This window comes from Bos indicus x Bos taurus, chromosome 1 (assembly GCF_003369695.1).
Source record: "Bos indicus x Bos taurus breed Angus x Brahman F1 hybrid chromosome 1, Bos_hybrid_MaternalHap_v2.0, whole genome shotgun sequence".
Lineage (NCBI taxonomy): Eukaryota > Metazoa > Chordata > Mammalia > Artiodactyla > Bovidae > Bos > Bos indicus x Bos taurus.
In genome coordinates, this window is record NC_040076.1 from 112,924,903 (window position 1) to 112,944,478 (window position 19,576).

Below are 19,576 nucleotides of genomic sequence, written 5' to 3' on the forward strand. Positions count from 1 at the left end.
AAAAAAAAAGTACATTACCAAACTACTGTCTTTATACAAGGCACATATATATACCCAAATTTTGAGAAGCACAGTCACTGCCTAGAGTGTAAATAGGAAAATATGAAAGCACTTGGCATCCTGAGGTCATGTTTTGCCAGAGGGCAGAATCTCCGGGAGGAAGCTAGGGCAGGTCGTAAAACCTCAGGGTGACATTCATTAACCTTTGGGGTCATCTCCTCCAGCCCTGATTTCAAAGCAAGCTGTTCTGGGACAGTGAAGATTTATGGACCTCCCTTGGGATTCAGAGACAATTTCTCACAAATCCATTTCTTCCCTCCCCTGTGGGTCCTTTCTCTCCCTGTGTTTTAATTCAACTAATTTGTAGTTAATATGAGCAAATATTCTGGGTGTATTAAAGAGCATGACTGGACCTACCCTCAAAAGGTTCTTATCAGCCACAGGAATTCTTTTATATAAACTCATACAATCGAAAGTAATTCTGTCCAATAAGCCACTCTTTCTGCCCTCTTCAGTGTCTCAAGAAGGAGTGAAGGACCCTCAGCAGAAACTCTTGGTGTCAGGCATACAGTGGTGGTTCACCTGATAGGCCTTCATTAACGATGAAAAGCTAACCCACATATGTGGAGAGATACCAACGCCCTGTGTAAGGAATTCATCTCGGGCCTTAACAAAATCAGATTCTCCTAGAATGGCCAGGCAGAGAGAATTCCTCCTCAGGGAGGGGTGAACATCCTTGCAATTCCCATCCTTCCTGGAGATCTTCCCTAATAACAGAGCCATCATCACCTTGGCCTCCAGGGCTCCTCCCCTTAGGGCTTGGCCCAGAGGGACCCAGAAGAGTCTCCTTATAAGAACTAATGCTCCAGCTGAGGTCAGGTGGGAGCAGGCAGGTGGATGCCCCGCTGCTGGTGGGTGGGCCATACTCTGTAAATCTGTAAATACTCTGTAACTGTAAATCAGGTTAGTGGTGCTAATCTCATTGTCCACCTCTATTCTTAGCATCCATAATCATTTAGGTAAGTCTTACTTCAACCTGCTGATCTAACATTGGTTGTGTTCCAGGGACTTTAAGTGATATAACCATCCAATGATTATGTCATTAGATGTAAAGACAAGGATGTTAATAAGAGTTTCATTTAACTTGTATCTTGTGTGATTCTACTCAATTAATAAAATTATCCCCAGGAAATGTAATACAGACTAAAGAAAGTTCACTCTTCCTGACCAAAAATAATGGATTTCAGGTTGTTGATGGATATGGTGCCTTGGAATGATTAAAAACATTTCAAAGTAGGGGCTTTTGTAATCAAATCCAAAATGTGAAGATTCAAACAAAATGATATGATAAACTATACAGAATCGATCACAGGAAAACATGAGTATGTGGTAGTTTAATATACTACATTTAATGTAATAATTTAAAACATCCTGCAATAGAAACATCAACTACTTAAAGGCAAATCACATTAGATCTGTTAAATATCAGTATAAGAACAGAAATAAATCATAATTAGATTTGCTGCTATCATTACATTTTTATATCACAAATCTGAATAAATATTCTCAAAATGTAGGGGAAATGGAATAGATCTAAAAGAAAAGAAATATTCTAATGGGATCAGGACCCTGGAGAAGCTCTTGAGCTGTTTATGTCACAATGTTAACAGTAAAAAAAAAAAAAAAATACCGCCTACCGTCCATCATTAAGAGAACATATTTTCTTTAGAAGTATTTATAGAATGGAATACTATATAGTAGTTTGAATAAATGACCTAGGTTAATATGTCTTTACATGGATAAATCTCAAAAACAATGTTAAATGTAAAAAGCAGTCAACCAAAACATACGTTCAGAATCATATCATCTACCTACATCTTAACAGGCACACACAAACATATGTACATAAATAGATGTAATACATGAACAGATGGATACACATAGATCCATAATTATAGTTGTCTCTAGGGAGGAGAGGAAAGGAATGAAAGGAGGAGAATGTAAGACTTCTATTTTATTGAGAGTCATATTTTCTTTAGAAAAATTAGAAAAATTATAAATGTAATACTTTTTAAAATTCTCTGTGATGTATACAGCAATGTTATACACTATTCTGATTTTTTTTTAATAGTCCTATAATTCACCCTTATATTTTTGTGTTATTGCAAGCCAATGAAATAAGAAAGGGGTACTTCATATCCTCTATGGAACTTATTTATACGCATATATATGGCTAAGCTTATTTATCTCCAAACTCATATGCATAAGACAGAAAGAAAGTGCTTTGAGAACTTCAAAATATTATTACAATGAGCAATTTTCTTAAGCTGCATTTACTAAATTTCAAGTTATGAAACTATTGCTATCTGTTCTATTTTTTATTAAGCAAATGTGTTTTGGTATAATTTTAGATTTCTAGAAATCTTGCAAAGAGGGTTCAGAGTTTTTCCACTATCGTCCTTTTTCAGTTCCAGAATCTAATCAATGTCTTTTCCGTTTTTCAACATATTTCTTCCAATGTAAATATTATACCTGGACTAGGTGCTTTGTTAAGTTAAAATGACATTTTGTTTTTAGTTTTTCTTTGCTTAATTGCTCAGTCATGTCCAACTTTTTGCAATCCCATAGACTGCAGGGTCCTCTGTTCATGGGACTCTCTAGGAAAGAATACTGGAGTGGGGAGCCATTCCCTTCTCCAGGGGATCTTCCTGACCCAGCAATTGAACCTGGGTCTCCTGCATTGCAGGCAGATTCTTTACAGTCTGAACCACCAGGGACTAGGTGCTTTGTTAAATTAAAATGACACTGGGATATTTTAAATTTTCTTTTCTGGGAGCTTACATGTAATTTTATTTGACAATAATCACATAACCTTTTTGTAAAAAAAAGAAAAGAAAATGCATACGCTGTCAGAGGAAAATGCTCAACAAAACAGGTACCCCTGAGAATCCTAAAGAATCTGCTTGGTAGAAAATATACCTTTTGGAACTTCCCTGGTGGTCCAGTAAGACTCTGTGCTCCCAATTCAGGGGACCCGGGTTCAGTTCCTGGTTAGGGGACTTGATCCCACAAGCTGCAACTAAGATCCAGCACAGCCAAATAAATTAATTAAATTTCAAAAAAAAAAAATACCTCTTGTCGCTTTCTTTCCTCCTGGCTAACTGTTTGAGATAATCCATTTCTTTTCACCTAGAGCAAAAAGCAAAATAAAGTTGAGCTCATTTACTTTCATAAACAACTTATTTATTATGTAAGGCATAATTTTATGCCCTTCAAATATGAATTAACTGCAAAATGCTGAATTCAGTACATAATAATTTTGAGTCTCATATCCCTCAGATGACATTTAATCACATTAATAAATTAGCATAGTACAACATTAAAGGAATTAAAAGTGTCTAGAACACTACCCAATGGGTTTGAGTTAATTTGTTCTGGTCTTAGTTCTGGCTATTCCTAAAGTACTTATGGAATTAATCTCCCAATTCATAAGAAGTCCCTGATAATAAAAGAAAGGAAGCCACTGCCTAAGTTTACTGCTTAGAAATGCTGGTCAGTGATATAGTGTCCTTATTACATTGACAGTGTAATTTTAAAACTATGTGAACCCTCTGTGAAAACAGAGACTCAACGGAACACCAATGCTCTTTATAAAAACCCAATCAAACAAGAAAACACAGTCCTCTTGGCCCAATTTCAACAGGTTTTGGGGCGTATTTAATTTTGACAAATAAGGATGTTAATCTGATATTCTTTGATGAAGCAAGAGTACCTGCAAGAGCCAAGAATGCCAGTACCATACCTGGAATAATGCAGTTGTGTCCCTCGTTGAATTCCGAAGTCCTTATCTCAACTGTTATACATTTCTACTTGATTGCTGCAGTTCCTACCAAAATTCAGTCTCTAACTCAGAACAGAGGTTGAATTATGAACCCCATGAAGGCAGGACCTGGAGTCTGTTCTAATATACCTGGCCCTGAGTCCAGCACGTGAAAGATATTCATGTTTTTCAGTTAAAGTTTAATTAACGAAAAGTAAGGCATGTACACAATACCAACCAATTAGATCTTGCACTTAACAGAAGAGCAGCAAAAAAGGAGAATGTCCTCCCCTTGTGTGAAAAAGCAATAGCAATAAAATGCAACAGAGGTCTTCAAACGTTTTGCTATCTACTTCCTAAAAAAACTAAAAAACCATGTTTCCTTAGACCCATTTTATGTTGACATTTCAAATTTTCATCCAAAATTTAAAGAATCTTAAAGACATATCTTCCACTTGATTGTAAATCTAGATATTTTAACCATGTGCTATCATATTCTTTTAAATGGGTCGCCAAGAGTCAGACACGACTAAGCGACTTCACTTTCACTTTTCACTTTGATGCATTGGAGAGGGAAATGGCAACCCACTGCAGTATTCTTTTTTTTTTTTTTTCTCCAATTTTATTTTATTTTTAAACTTTACATAATTGTATTAGTTTTGCCAAATATCAAAATGAATCCGCCACAGGTATACATGTGTTCCCCATCCCGAACCCTCCTCCCTCCTCCCTCCCCATACCATCCCTCTGGGCCGTCCCAGTGCACCAGCCCCAAGCATCCAGCATCATGCATCGAACCTGGACTGGCAACTCGTTTCCCACATGATACTTTACATGTTTCATTGCCATTCTCCCAAATCTTCCCACCCTCTCCCTCTCCCACAGAATCCATAAGACCGTTCTATACATCAGTGTCTCTTTTGCTGTCTCGTACACCGGGTTATTGTTACCATCTTTCTAAATTCCATATATATGCGTTAGTATACTGTATTTATGTTTTTCCTTCTGGCTTACTTCACTCTGTATAATAGGCTCCAGTTTCATCCACCTCATTAGAACTGATTCAAATGTATTCTTTTTAATGGCTGAGTAATACTCCATTGTGTATATGTACCACAGCTTTCTTATCCATTCATCTGCTGATGGACATCTAGGTTGCTTCCATGTCTTGGCTATTATAAACAGTGCTGCGATGAACATTGGGGTACACGTGTCTCTTTCCTGCCTGGAGAATCCCAGGGACGGTGGAGCCTGAGACCCCATAGGCTGTCGTCTATGGGGTCGCACAGAGTCGGACACGACTGAAGCGACCGCAGCAGCAGCAGCAGCAGTGGAATATAAAAACCATGATGACAATATCCACCATCAACCATTTAAAACATATGGAGATTTTACATTATTCTTCTTTCTCCTTGAAAACCCATTTCTATGTCAATTTTCCCTCCAAATTTCCTGATGTAATTCTGTGTCAGAGCATTTAATTAGTCACTTTAGCATATTTAGGGCATAGGTTTTTACATTTAATTTTCTAAAATTTCTTGTGATCAATGAGCTTTAAGTATAAAGACTCTTCTGGATTGTATAATCACTACAAACACCATTAATAATCCATAATCAAAATGATGCAATTATTTCCAATTTCAATGCATTAAGCACTAAAAGTAAAATTTTACTAAGAATGCAAGTCTGAGTGAGACAGGGATAGGGGTGTATGGTGGCTTCATTAAAGGAGGTTTTGCTGAAACCAATATTTCAAATTGACCCCATTTTATTTTGTGCTGTGATTTAACATGCTGACACAGGGCATCAAACACCAAAGTAAGATTTGAGATGGGCTTTCTTTAGAAAAATGGCAAAATGGGTAACTGAGAAAACTGGAATTTGGACAACAAAATCTGGTGTAACACTTTAACTGCAGATACACTCTCAGTTTTACAGAAAAGAATGCCTAGGAATTGAGGATCTGGAAAATGGTCCCCTTAAAACTATTCCTGCCCACCTCGCCTGGTCTTGCTGAATGCAGGTGTGTGATGTGTACCGCAGTATGAAGACCGCTGGCATACAGTTCTTTACATGGTGGGGTCAGGGAAATAAAGACAACTATATGTTACTGCCTTCAATCTGGTTGTTAGAAAAGATTATAGAGAGTAGTACGTTAGAGTAGAAAGAGTCCTAAGTCAATAGTAAAATCAACAATCATTTACTGACTGCCAGGAAATACGCCAAGTATTTTATATCCCTGTGATCACTGAATCCTCAGAAAAACTCTAAAAAGCCAATACTATTCTTATGCCCATTTCCCAGACAGTAATAACAACGAAGACTTAGGATTCCAGATCACATAGCTAACAGATAAGAAGGCCAGGATCCTCATCCAGGTGTACCAACTCAAGGGCTCCCGCTCTTAATCATGATTTTATCAGGGATAGGGGACCCCCAGTTTTCCATGAAGGCACCTTACTTCTAAGGTTGGGTGACTGTCACTAATGATGATCCCTTCTAATGCCAGGTCTGCACCAAGTCTCCATATGTTTGTTGTCATTGCACATATCACGGAATGTTCTCAGCCGTATCTACCATGCTGATACTGGGTCAGCCTGTCAGCAAGAATTCACGGTTAAAAAGACTTCTTCATACATTTTAATAAGGGAGGAGACTGGCCAAAAGAATGAAACCGTTCAGAGCTGCTCCCATTTGGTTAACGTTGAGCAGGAATTTCACAGGATTTCCTGCCTGACTCAAAGCCCAGCAGATCAATATCCTGGCGCTGTGCCCACAGTCTTGGCAGGTGATGTCACCAGCAAGAATTTCCACGCCACCAGCATCTCCATCCACAGCTACTACTGAGTTCAAACCCGGAAATCTTAAGGGGAAGAAAGTAAAGCATGTGGGCTTAGAGACCTACCTAGATACAGCTAGGTCACTGAGGGATTAAGAATACCTCTACCTATCAAAAAGAAAAAAAAAAAAAAAAAGAAATCCCCAGCTGAAGTAGTTGTCCTTCTGAGGGAGAAGAGAGAAGGCAGTTTTGAAAAAGGCAAAACACTCATAGATAGAATTATCATCTTTCACCAACACTAATAAAAAATGATCAACACTCCTTTAACCAAGAAGTCATCAACTAGAAACGAGTAGCCCATACAGAACTGACCGATTAAGAAAACAAAAGGTTCTAGAAAGTATATTCTTGGGTTATAATTAAGAAAACTGACACACTCAAGGATCCAGAAGGCCAGGTCTGGAGTTATGACAAGCCAGCTCCACCTGGCTGACTGCCAGACCACGGCTTGGGGCCCGGCTGGACAGGTTCTTCTCCGGAGCCAAGAGGAAGCTTTTTTTCCACCTGAGATCTTCCATATGCAACTCTAAATTACACAGTACCTGAGAGCAGGTGCCTGGAGGCAGAAGATCAAGAGTGGGCAAGAGGATTTCAGAGACTGAAGAATGTGGAAAACGAAACCGGAAAAAGAAGGGGAGAGGGGATATATAAGAGGGCCCCACAGAGACTGGCAGAAGACAGGCAGGAGAAAACTGGGGAGAATGAAAACATAGAGCAAAATGTCAAGTGGAAAGAAACAAGGAAAGAAGGGGGAGGAAGGGAGAGAGGGAAACAAAAGAAGGAGAAAGACTGTGTACAACGATTTTAATAGTATGTATCTCTGGAAATTTTCTATTCAAAACCAATGACCTATTGCTAAACCGAAATAAAAATCACTGGTAAGCCCAGGCTTTTCTTTTGCACAAGCACACAAATATCTGTGTAAAACATATGTTTACAATAATATCTACAGTTTTTACATTTACATGTTTTCTGCAGTTTGCACACTTTTGCTAAGAGAATTAAAATATCAACTTTATCACAATTCTCCAAGTGTTCTCCTTGTTTTCACGTGTGGAAAAGATAATACACCAGCTTCCAAAATGGGATTCCTATTCTGTCATCTAAAACGAAATAAACTAAATCATACAGGCTCTTTTTTAAAACTTTTTACATATGTATCTTGTGGCGGCTCCAGCCCAGCACAAACAGGAACACACTGACTGCCAAGCAAAAAGCCCTTACAACTGTCTTCTGACCTCACTAGAACTTGCTCATTGCTTTATTTTTCCTATTTAACTATATCATCAATAAGTACAGTTACAAATGTAGTTGAATGAAACATTAAGTACTATACTCAGTTTGAGGTTCTTGGTTTTATACAATCCAACTAATTCACAAAACTGTTCAAATCTTGCCATGGCAGATTCTATACTCTTAGGAGAACATGTGAATATATGTTAATATCTATTTGACATATACGACATATATTCAAATAAAAGTGGATAAAAATTAATTCAAATAAAACAAAACTGTAGCCCACAACTACAGTTCTGACATATGTTAAAAAATATGAACATATATTATGCGACTTGTCAAGGCAGTGAATGCAGGGAACTAACTAATCTCATAATAGTTCTAAATTAATAATTATAAATTATATTTTTACTGCTGTAATTGGTATTAAAATTCTCCACCTATGATTTTTTGTAATCAACATATTTTCCATGTTCAAAAGAGACAAAAATTAATGATTACCTAAAACTAATAAAGAACAGTAGGAGATACTTCTCCAATGGATATACTGTCTAACTGGCCCCAAGATACAGTTTTTGAAATTTAAGGTAAACTCCCCAAAGGATAGATCCAAAAGTTACTCCACCTAAAACTGATGCCAAGTTACTCTGAGAAAGACAAATATCATATGATATGACTTATATGTAGAATCTACAAAAATTACATAAATGAACTTATTTACAAAATAGAAACAGATTCACAGACATAGAAAGCAAATTTATGGCTACCAAATGGGAAAGGAGAAGGAGAGATAAATAAGGAATTTGTGATTAACAGGTGCACACTTCAACACAGAAAACAGATAAACAGCAAGGACCTGATATATAGCACAGGGAACTATACTCAGTACTTTATAATAATCTATATGGGAAAAGAATCTAAAAAGGAATAGATATATGTACATGTACAACTGAATCACTTTGCTCTACACCTGAAACATGACATTGTAAATTAACCATGCTTCATTTTTTTATAATTAAAAAAATTAATAAAATGGATTCTAATTTCCTTCATGATCTTTTGCAAGTCTGAGCTTGTTAGATGACTATCTCATGAAGGAACAAGCAGGCTTTAGGCAGTAATTCCACTTCTGCACTCATCACAGCTACAGGTGATTTCACCTTGTGAAAAACTGTCTTAAGAAAACCTAGGCAATGTTCCTTGGCTTCTGACGCCATTGACTACAGTAGGTAGTAAAAGCCGGGTTCTCTAAGTCTCTAAAAGAATCCTGAGGTTGCCATGTATAACTAAGCCTATCTACAGGATAGAGCCTGCCCTGTAACTGTGTACAGAGCCAAGAGGAATTACCCCAGTCTCTAGGCTGATGGGATCATTTTCTATGGGGTAAACAGGGATATGACCTCAGGCCCTCTATGACTTGACGTTGTTTCTATATAGATAAGATGGGTGCACATTCTTTCTCTTTTTCCCACCAGCCAAAGAAACCAGAATAGGAGGGCCTGCAAAAGACTGACCAACCAAAGAGGCTCAGAAAAGTAGTCAATTAAAAATGAGATCAGATATTTATAATCCAAGTTCACTCAGGCTCCATAAAGCACTGATGTCCACTGAATACCCACTGGAGCTAAGACCTTCAAACTTAAGAGTTATCCATTCGCTGAAAACCAGCTGGTTTATTCATGCCTCCTGGTGACTTGCTATTCATGGGCTTCTATTCTGGAGAGTTCAAGTGGGAAGAGAATGAATTGCAAAGTAAAATTATACCACTAGACACAATCACTCCTAGGTCTTTTCTACAGACTTAATACAAATTGAACAGTCCCAGAATTTCCAATGAGTTACGAGTTCTTTCACTTCAACAACATAGAACAGCAGCTCTTTGAGAATATGCTTGAAGTTCCTAAAATGAAAAATCTGCCGAGAGCCTGAAACCGTCTTCTGAAAATAGCCCCCGCAGGTTGTCTCAGGCCCCGCCGCGTCCACTGAGAAATCACTGAGACACTGTCCACCTAAGTCACAAGCTGCTGCAGAACACCCATACCAAGGGCCAGAAATCCAGATGATCAAAGATGAGATAACTGAGGTCAAGATGGGGACGGTGCCATATTTTTAAGGAGAAACAGGTACACAGATCACTATTTTTTAGAATAATGAGAGGTAGAAGACAATGGCCCATTTAATAAAATCATATGCTTAATTTAAAAAGATCTCCAGTGACATGCCAGGGATCTCATCATTTGTTCAAAACACCAGAGTGCCTCTCTCATCTACTGCTGTTAAAACAGTAAAATTCTATAATCTTAAAACTATAAATTCTATAAACTTAAAACTGAAAATTCTATAATCCTCACCAAAATTCTTGAATCTCAAGAAACAGCAAGCTCGCCAGCCTCCCAAAGGTAACTTCGGGTCTGCTAAAACTGTGGCAAACTCAGATAAGGCAAGGCAGGGCTCGGGGCTTTGACCCTGCAATGGCCTGTGTCACCCTCTATAGTCAGAGCCAGCATTCCTGACTGAGTCCCAGCTACTTCAATACAGATATGAGGCAGAGAGTACAGACCACAAACAGCAAGGTCATTAAATAAACTGCTGTGCCTTGTAGAATTTAGGAGACAAGAGTACATGTGTTACTTTGTAGCCAGCCCCTGTAAACCAGCATCCTTTATTTAGCCAGGACCTGATTCAGAGTTCTGCTGGTTCCTCTTGTATTTCTCCAACTACTGATGTATCCAATGCTTACCATGCACCAGGCATGTTCTTTCCATGCATCTAAACCTTCTAACAATTCCACAAGAAAGGTATTACTACTGCTGTTTCACAAATAAGAAAACAGAGACAAAGGCAAGTTAAGTCATCGTGAGCCCTAATAAGTGGGCAAGCTGGTATTCAACTCAGGCGTGCCTGCTGCCCACAAGGACTAACTTCTTTACACTAACTTCTCACACTTCTGAATTTCTTCGAGGTGTGTGTGACCCGCAGCTACCCTTCCTTTAAACTAAGGTCCCCCCCTTGGATACCTCAGAAACTGCCTCCCCAAATGAATTCTCAGCTCTTGCTCCAGAGACAGCTAAGCTGTTGGCAGGGTGCCTGGCAATTTAACTTGTTGATTAGTCCTGACAGCCGTGGAATCTCCACAAATTCCTCTACTTGCGGCTCTCAATACCATTCACTCCTCTGTGCGCTACTGAGCCTGGACCCAGGTGGACTCAATCTCTATCCCCCAGTGAGAGAGAAACCCACTTCTGCTTTTTCTATCAGCAACCAAGGGGAGAAAATGAGATCAGGACATACATGAAAAGCTAATGTCACAGAAGTAAGATAAAAAGGAAAACTGGTTTTAGGGGGAAAAGGCAATTCTATAAAATTATTTCATAAAAGGTGAGCAGTTTTTAAAACTGGAATATTTAATAAAATACTGAGGAAGAGACCAGACTAATAATGGTGGTGAACAGTGAAGGGAGTTGGGAATGGCGGTAAAACCATTTTCAGTCTTTTGTGTTTTGTGTTTTGTGCAACTTTCAGTCTTATTGTGTTCAGTTTTGTAATAAGGTGAATGCACCTGCATTACCTTTGTAATTTAAAAATGACTATTTCAAAGAACTTAATTTAAATTTTGTATTAAGAACAAACTAATGACTAACTAAGGGGAATTGGTTAAAAGAACCAAACATTAAAAAAACAAACAAACAAACATCTACCTATTTGATGAAATATAAATATGGGCTTTACAAAGGTTGTTATGGAAGAAAGTTTAATGACATGAAAAGTCATTCACAGCGTTGTTAAGAGAAAAAAAAATGGGTTAAAAAACAGCAGGTTTATTGATGAGCAAATATTTACAACATTATTAAAGGGAAAATATGAGCAAAAAGACAATATTATTTTATTAATTTTTGCTTAAAGGAAGAGGAAAATTCTAAATACACATTAAGGGAAAAAAAAAGTCTGAAAAGTTATATACCAAAATATCCACAGTGACTACACGGGAAGGATTTCAAACAATTTTTATTTTCTTCTTTTTATCTATTGGTAGTTTTTAATTTTTCACTAATAAACATCTCTTAGCTTTGGAATTAAAGCATCGCTTTTAATAAAAACTAAGTTTCAAAGTCTTCTCTCAAAAAAAGAAACAAAGCAAGTAGGGTAGGCAAATGGAACTGTTTAGAGATGCCAACAATACCTGCATTTCTTAGTTGCTGCCCACAGGAAAGCTCATGAGAGGTAACCATTCACAGATAAAAGTAGCTAAGATAAACACAGGCAATGAGAAAGGTTTCAGTCAAGCCCAAACCAGGCAGTGGCTTATGAGGCAGTGTTGACAATGAGTGATGACAGGCAGGTGCGCAGATGGGCGAACAGAGGAGGACAGGGCTAGAGGTGCGTAACTGACAGTGAAGCCGACGACACGTGGCTGAAGGCATGAGTCAGGAAGGGGCTGACGAAGGCAGAACAGGTCTGAGCGCTCTTCTTGCAGAAAAGGACACCTGTTTATAAAGGAGGTGCCAACATCTTTGTTGCCATTCTGTTTTTGCTTGTTATTTTTGTCAAGTGGCAGATGGATAGGAATGATCACCTCCAAACAGTAAACTCCTTAGAACAACACTGACACTGAAGTTAGTTTTCTAGATTTGCAATATAATCTAAACTTGAGCAAAACTGGTTTCGGAAAAGTGGGTACTAAAGTGAACTGATGTTTTACATGCAATGTTCAAAGCACGCCAGATCCCACTGGACAGGAATTACCTTATATGGAGGAGATCTGAGAAACAGGCATAGAATTACCAATATTCTCCCATTTACCTATATTTCAAGTTTCATTTTCAATTCAATTATTCAAGCAATTATTTTATACTTCTATTGTTTTTATTTTTGACTCTTCACCCATCTAGCCCATCTAGATTTAGTCATAATCTTTAGAGAGCACTTTCCTGACCTTTACTGCTTTCCATGACCTCTATCTGTGTCACTCATTTCTGCATTTTGCCCTAAATTCTTTCAAAAACATCTCTTAGACCTTTCATTTCTATTGTCTCCTAAACCAGCTTCTAAGTTCCCACGGAGTAGGTACTGGCTTTAGGTTTGTTTTGTTTGCCCCATTCATCCCGATGCAGTGGAATACACACGAATTTTGGAGTCAGATACTGGCGTTTCCAAACTACAAACTTATAATCACTTAGTGAATGGCAAAACACAGCCCCAAAATTTCTGATTGTCATCTACGTCAGGGTAACAAAACAGAAAGGACAGGACAGAAAATACCATAGTGCACTGTGTGTATTAAGGGTAACTTCTACTTTGTGAAGCTTTTGTTTGACATACACAGACACGTGCACCCATGAACACACATACTAGGTGATAAGTAAAATGTATTTCTCATTATGTTAAGCTACCGATATAGACCATGGTTGCAGGATAACTCCACCATGTGTAAATTCCCAGTAGATATGTCAGTCATGTCACTTTACACTCTCATTCACATGTAAAAGAAAAGCTGTAGTGCTCAGAGATTCTGCAGAAGCAGCAGCCCAAGTGGCCAGATTTCTCATCATGTGGGAGGTCAAAACAGATTGGAACAGGGCTGGTTAAGCACCTGATCAAATAACAGTAAATGTTTAAATGACCTATTTAAGTGGGGGGGGGGGGGGGGGGGGGGGGGAGGGGCAGGATTAGTGTCTAAGTCTATATGATTCTCTCTTAAGAAACTCAACAGGTAGCTATCCATGGAAGCTGAAAGAGTAACATGAGGAGGGCCAGGACATGCTAGGTAATCTCAAGTCTAAGTTACAAGAAGTCAGAAACTGTGTGTGTGCAGGAGCTCTCAGTAGAGCAGACAGACCAGGCGAAAAGGGAAAATAAGAAGACAGCCAACAGGCCACTTCTGAGATGAAGTCACGTTATTAGCCAGGTACCCACCTGATGGAAATGCGGTTTCTGCTCTTTCAGGGCCCTAGGTACATGTCCGTTATTTAGACAAACTTGAAAGGCTCTGCTCCAGGTAACCTCAAGACCATAAGAAAAACAGTAGGAGAGTAACCATTTTTGTCATCTCAGAGTCTCAGCTGCCTCAATATATGGTGGAGAAACAGCAGTCACCCTCATGGTATTGTCACAAGGATGATATAAGCTGAGTGAAATGACCTAGTTCAACCCCCGGAGCACGGTATCCTCTGCAAATACTGGGTTAATACTTCACCTACATGTAAAAAAATTAATATCATGATGATCCAATGACAGGTCCCAGAGCTACAGCCACCCTGCAAGTCAGCCTCTACACTGCCTGTTCACACTGAGACCAGCGGAGTATGAGTTTAGCAGACAGCAGCCATAAACCTTTGTATATCACTACCAGAAGCAGGGTTTCCTGCTGCCCCAAACGGGTACTGTTCCATTTTTATTATTGCAGTCAGATGAGTAGTCGAGTTTATCTCCTACACCAAAGGGGAAAATAATCTTCAATTTCCTTTCACTGGCAATAATACTTCCTTCTGCAGAAGCTGTCCACTGGCTATATAGTCCTTATGCCCCCAAATAACAGATATATAGGTAACAAATGCCAAAATGATCCTAAGACAGAAGAGTACAGATTAATCATGCAGAAAATCAACAGGCTTTAAGTATTCTGGATAAATCAAACAAATTTAGAAACAAACTTTTAAGCACTAGCTCCATATTTATAGATTCAGTAGTAATTTCAATGACGACAATTTCTCTATTCAATCATCTTGGAGACAAATGGCTCTGTGGATGTGGAATGGCCCCATCACTGGACCAAGAGAAGACACACCAGAAGGGGACATCTTAAGGTCAAGAGGGCAAACACAAGAGTCTGATGGATGATTTCCACAAGCCCAAGCTTAGTACTATAGAGCTCTTCCCCATAGTTATTCAGAACTCCTCAAGCAACTGAGCTGGGACTTTCCCTGGTGGTCCAGTGGTTAAGAATCCACCTTGCGATGCAGGGAACATGAGTTCAATTCCTGGTCGGGGAACTAAGATCCTATATGCCGTGGAGCAACTAAGCCCAAGCACCACAACCACTGAACTGGCATACCACAACTAGAGTTCATGAGCCTCAATGAAAGATCCCACGTGCTGCAACTGAGACTAAATGCAAATTAACACATAAAAAAGTAAAAGTAACTGAGCCTTCTTTCCTTTTACTTAATTACACTGTATTCCTATAGACCCCTATTGTTCTTAGATGCATCCCACCTGCCTCCCCAAAAGAAATTATCAAGTGGAGGACAAGGCTGTAATTTAATTTGATTTCATAGTGTGCAAACACCTAACATAGGTAGTTTTAAACTATGAACATACCAAATTTCCTAATGTATCAAAGACATTTATTAAATCCAGGATGTAGCCAAGCAAATGTCAAGAACTTTTCTTTTAAAATAAAAATTTAAAACAGTCTTCCACATAGTCCCTAAATAGGAAACTTTCTGGCTATTTTAACTGCTGGGTAACTTTCTGTTATTTTCACTTATGGGATTAGGTTTTGTCTTCATTCATTCACTCATAAATTCATCACAGATTTACTGCAAGCCTACTGTAATTCAGGCACTGTTTCATGTGTTAGGGATAAAATAGAGAATATAACAGATAAAAATCTGCCTTCATGGAGTTTTTATTTCGATGGGAAAATATGGACAATTAACAAGAAAAGTAAATCACATAGTATGTTACAGGGGTAAGTGTCAGGAAGAGGATAAGAAAAGTTAAGGAGGTGGTAGTGAAAGAGTCATGTGTAAGTTGAGGAGACAGCAAGTGCAAAGGTCCTGAGGCAGAGTGCACCTCGCCCTGGAGGAACATCAGTATAACTGAGCAACAAGCAAGACAGAAGCAAGAGAGGAGTTCAGAAGAGTAACCAGGGGCCGACACACAGTCTCACCAGCCTCTGTAAGGCTTGGTCTTTACTTTGAGTGGAGTTAAGAAATCACTTAGCACTTCAGAAAAAACATGATAACTTAGTACACTGTAACAGGATCACAAATCAACAATATAATTATATAGCTGCTGTTTGGAGAAGAGACCTATAGGCACAGAGGCAGATGCAGGGAGCTGAGCTGGGAAGCACAGGGGACAATGCCCCTCCATGCTGACAGAATGGCAGCAGCAAAGCAGCTCTATTCTGAAGGTACAGGCAACAGGCTTTGCACCAAATTGGAAGTAGGTTATGGGAGACAGAGAAATGTGAGGAATGGCTCCAAGGGTTTTAATCTTCAAGACTGGAAAATGCAGTCATTATTTGCTGAGGAAAAGAAGAGATTGTGAGAGAAGCTGATTTGAGTGGGAGAGAAGGGAGTGATCAGAAGTCACCTTTTGGACAGGTTAACTTTGAGATGCTGGCTGCTGCTGCTACGTCGCCTCAGTCATGTCCAACTCTATGTGACCCCATAGACGGCAGCCCGCCAGGCTCCTCTGTCCCTGGGATTCTCCAAGCAAGAACACTGGAGTGGGTTGCCATTTCCTTCTCCAATGCATGAAAGCGAAAAGTGAAAGTGAAGCTGCTCAGTCGTACCCACTCTTAGCAACCCCATGGACTGCAGCCTACCAGGCTCCTTTGTCCATGAGATTTTCCAGGCAAGAGTACTGGAGTGGGGTGCCATTGCCTTCTCCTGAGATGCTGGCTAGATACCAGAAATGAAGTTGGAGATCCTTGTGTGATGCTCAAGGAAAGGTCCAGTCTACAGATAGAAACCTAGAGATCATCAGATGCAGATGATGTATTTAAAGCCACAAAACTAGAAGCAATCAACCTGGGAGTGCAGATCAGGGAGGAGCCCCAAAGATGGAGCCTTCGGACTCCCATCAGTTAGTGACTGGAAGAATAAGAAGTACTCACAAGGAGATCAAGAAGCTCCAGGTGCACTGACTTGATCTCAAATCCCCTGACCCTCTATCACCTCAAAGGGTCTGTGTACGTGATGTTTCCCTGCCTGGGACTCCTCCACCCTGCACCCACCCCCTCCAACAACAACTCTGCCCTGACATTTATCTTGCAGCTGATCAGATGGCAGCTTTCGTCACCTTCTTTGCCACCTTCCCTTGACTGACAGCAATGTGCCCAAACAGATGCCCTTCCCCACAGGATCTCAGAGCAGCACAAGCACAGCCTTCATGGCAGTCACACAGCAATTCTGCATGTATTTATGGGATTATTTGGTGTCTGTCTTACCAGTTAGGGTGTCTGCAAGGACAGGAAAGCAGGTGGGGTCTATTTGTACTCCATCACCAGTGTCTAGAATAGGGCCCTCCATAAAGAATAGGGGAATGAAGGAATCCTTGATCAACATCTCTCTCATCAATTTTCTGTTAAATGAAATAAGACCCTCTTTGTGTGGGTCCCAGGTCAAGGTTTTCAGTTGAAACATCTCCTTTTGTACTTACGCCAACCAAAATAAAATTCCCTTGTGCTCATGTCCTCCCACTTTCTTGGAGCACCTGTCTCTTCTGCCCCCTACCTCCCCTTGGGGCCTCAGGGATACACACCCATATTTTCACAACCCATTGTTCTCCCCAGAGAATAAATATTGGCACATAAATTAGTGTACTTATTTGCCCTTACTTACTAAGCTCAAGCCAGAATATTTATTTTTATTCTCAATCTCTATATATTTCCAAAAAGGGTTATATAGTTCAAGTTCCACCATCACTATTATTGAGAAAAAATACCATTTCTAATAGTGATATGAACAACATGAAATGCACTGAGCTATACTGATGTGTCCCCAGTATTTGGAGATAAAAGAAAAAACACTCCCAAACTGGAACTGAAAAAAAAAAAATTATAAACACACACTTCAAATATATATGTGTGTACATTTTTCTAAAGAGAAGGTCTGTGGCTCATAGCTTTTACCAGATTCTCAAAGCAGATAACAGCTCCCTAGAAAAGAACGATGACAAAGTGCACTTCCATCCTACAGACTAACACTGAGACTAGAAAGAACACTGAAATCATCATGTATAGACATGAAATAATTTTTAAGAACAAGTTTTAATATCTGCACAGGCTTCCTTGGTGACTCAGTGGTAAAGAACCCACCTGCCAACACAGGAGACTTGAGAGACATGGGTTTGATCCCTGGGTTGGGAAGGTCCCCTGGAGTAGTAAATGGCAACCCACTCCAGTAAAACCCCATGGACAGAGGAGCCTGGTGGGCTACACAGTCCATGGGGTCGCAAAGAGTCAGACACAATTTAGTGACTAAACAACAGCAACAATATCTGCACAGTATATTATTTATGTAAATGCATGTATTCTTTATTTCTTCTCCTTACATGTATATACATGGATTTTGAGAGGAGTGTTACCAAATTGAGAAGAAATTTCTCTCCCTAGAGAGAAAGGGAAAGACTGGGATTGAAGATATGATCAAGAGAGACTTTGGTCTTATCTGAAATGGTTTAATTTTTTTTTTTCATGGAGAATGTGTTAAGTATTGCTTATATAGTCAAAATTAGCTTTCAAACATGTTAAGGGAATACCTTAATTTAATTGTACTCAAATGGCAAGAGAGTAACAGAGCTCTGTCCTTGCCTCAGACTAAGCAGACCCCAGCTCCAGCCCTCTTGGCTGGACCAGGATCTCTGCTAGGGGTCTCAGGTCATGCCCACATAGACCTCCAGTTCTGCTTATAAAGATACAAACACTCCAAGAGACCTATTGTCCAACTTAAAAGCTTGCACCAGTACACACCTAAAGCCCTGACTGTTTACATGGTGAGTACTGAAAGTAAGCCAGATGTGAAAAATGAGAATTTTTTTTCTATTTTTTTTAAACATAAAAGATAGATATGATAAAAGACATTAATCACCATTTAAGGTAAAAAAAATAATTTTATGAGGCTGCTGTGTTGCAAAAATGTAAATGGAAAACTCTATGACTAAAGAGATTATTTTAAGCAGCAAGTCACTGAACAACTGAAAATTAATTCAGACAAGTGTGAAAATGTAAGGGGAAACGATGAAAATTTCAATGACCTCTAAATACTTTAAGCATTTCTGCAAACAGAAGGATATTCAGGTTTATTACATCTGCTGAGCACTGATTTTCAGTAGAAAACAGTCTGTCTTTTACAATAAACATAGTATAAATTCTAAAAGAATAAGTCCCACCAGATGGAACTGCTAAGACTCCAAAGTGTGTTATATTATAAGTATAATGAAATTATACTTATAATCAAATAGCCAGTTTTCAAATCATCCTTTCTAGTTCAGCAGTTCCAGAAAATCATCCAGAGCAAACTATGTGTGTCTTAGGAGCGAAGTCCAGTACTCAAGAGATCAAAGTCCTAATTCTGGTTACGAACCTAGTTGGCCACACTAGGGACAGCCGAAGACATACCTCACAGAACACGTACAGAAGCAGTTCCAGAATAAAGTGTTTAAAATTTCTGAGCACACTGAAAAAATATGCAAAGCGAGCAGGATTACTGAGAAGTCGCCTGTCAGCAAGTCCAAAGGAATAGTCCAGTAAGAGGGTGACTGTATGAGGCATGTATCTGGTGACTGCATTCGGTATTGAGCCCAAGTAGAGTTCTTGCCTCTGGAGCCTGAACACCCTTGTCAAAGGTACCTGGCGTGTCAAGGCTATGGGAATTACACAAACACTCCATGGCAAACAAATGGGGTCAGGGCAAGTGTGGCTTTGGGACTGTCACCAAACTTAACAAATA

The 19,576-nt window shown here is 39.2% G+C and overlaps 1 protein-coding gene across 2 annotated transcripts in view; it reads right to left on the bottom strand.

The window, feature by feature from the left end:
- The window catches only part of ARHGEF26 (Rho guanine nucleotide exchange factor 26), a 162,628-nt gene that overhangs the window by 107,391 nt on the left and 35,661 nt on the right, over positions 1-19,576 (bottom strand). For both annotated transcript variants that reach the window (XM_027543198.1, XM_027543192.1), the window contains one exon: positions 3,133-3,189. In XM_027543198.1, coding sequence (XP_027398999.1) covers positions 3,133-3,189 — 57 coding nt within the window. The remainder of the gene's footprint in view (positions 1-3,132; positions 3,190-19,576) is intronic.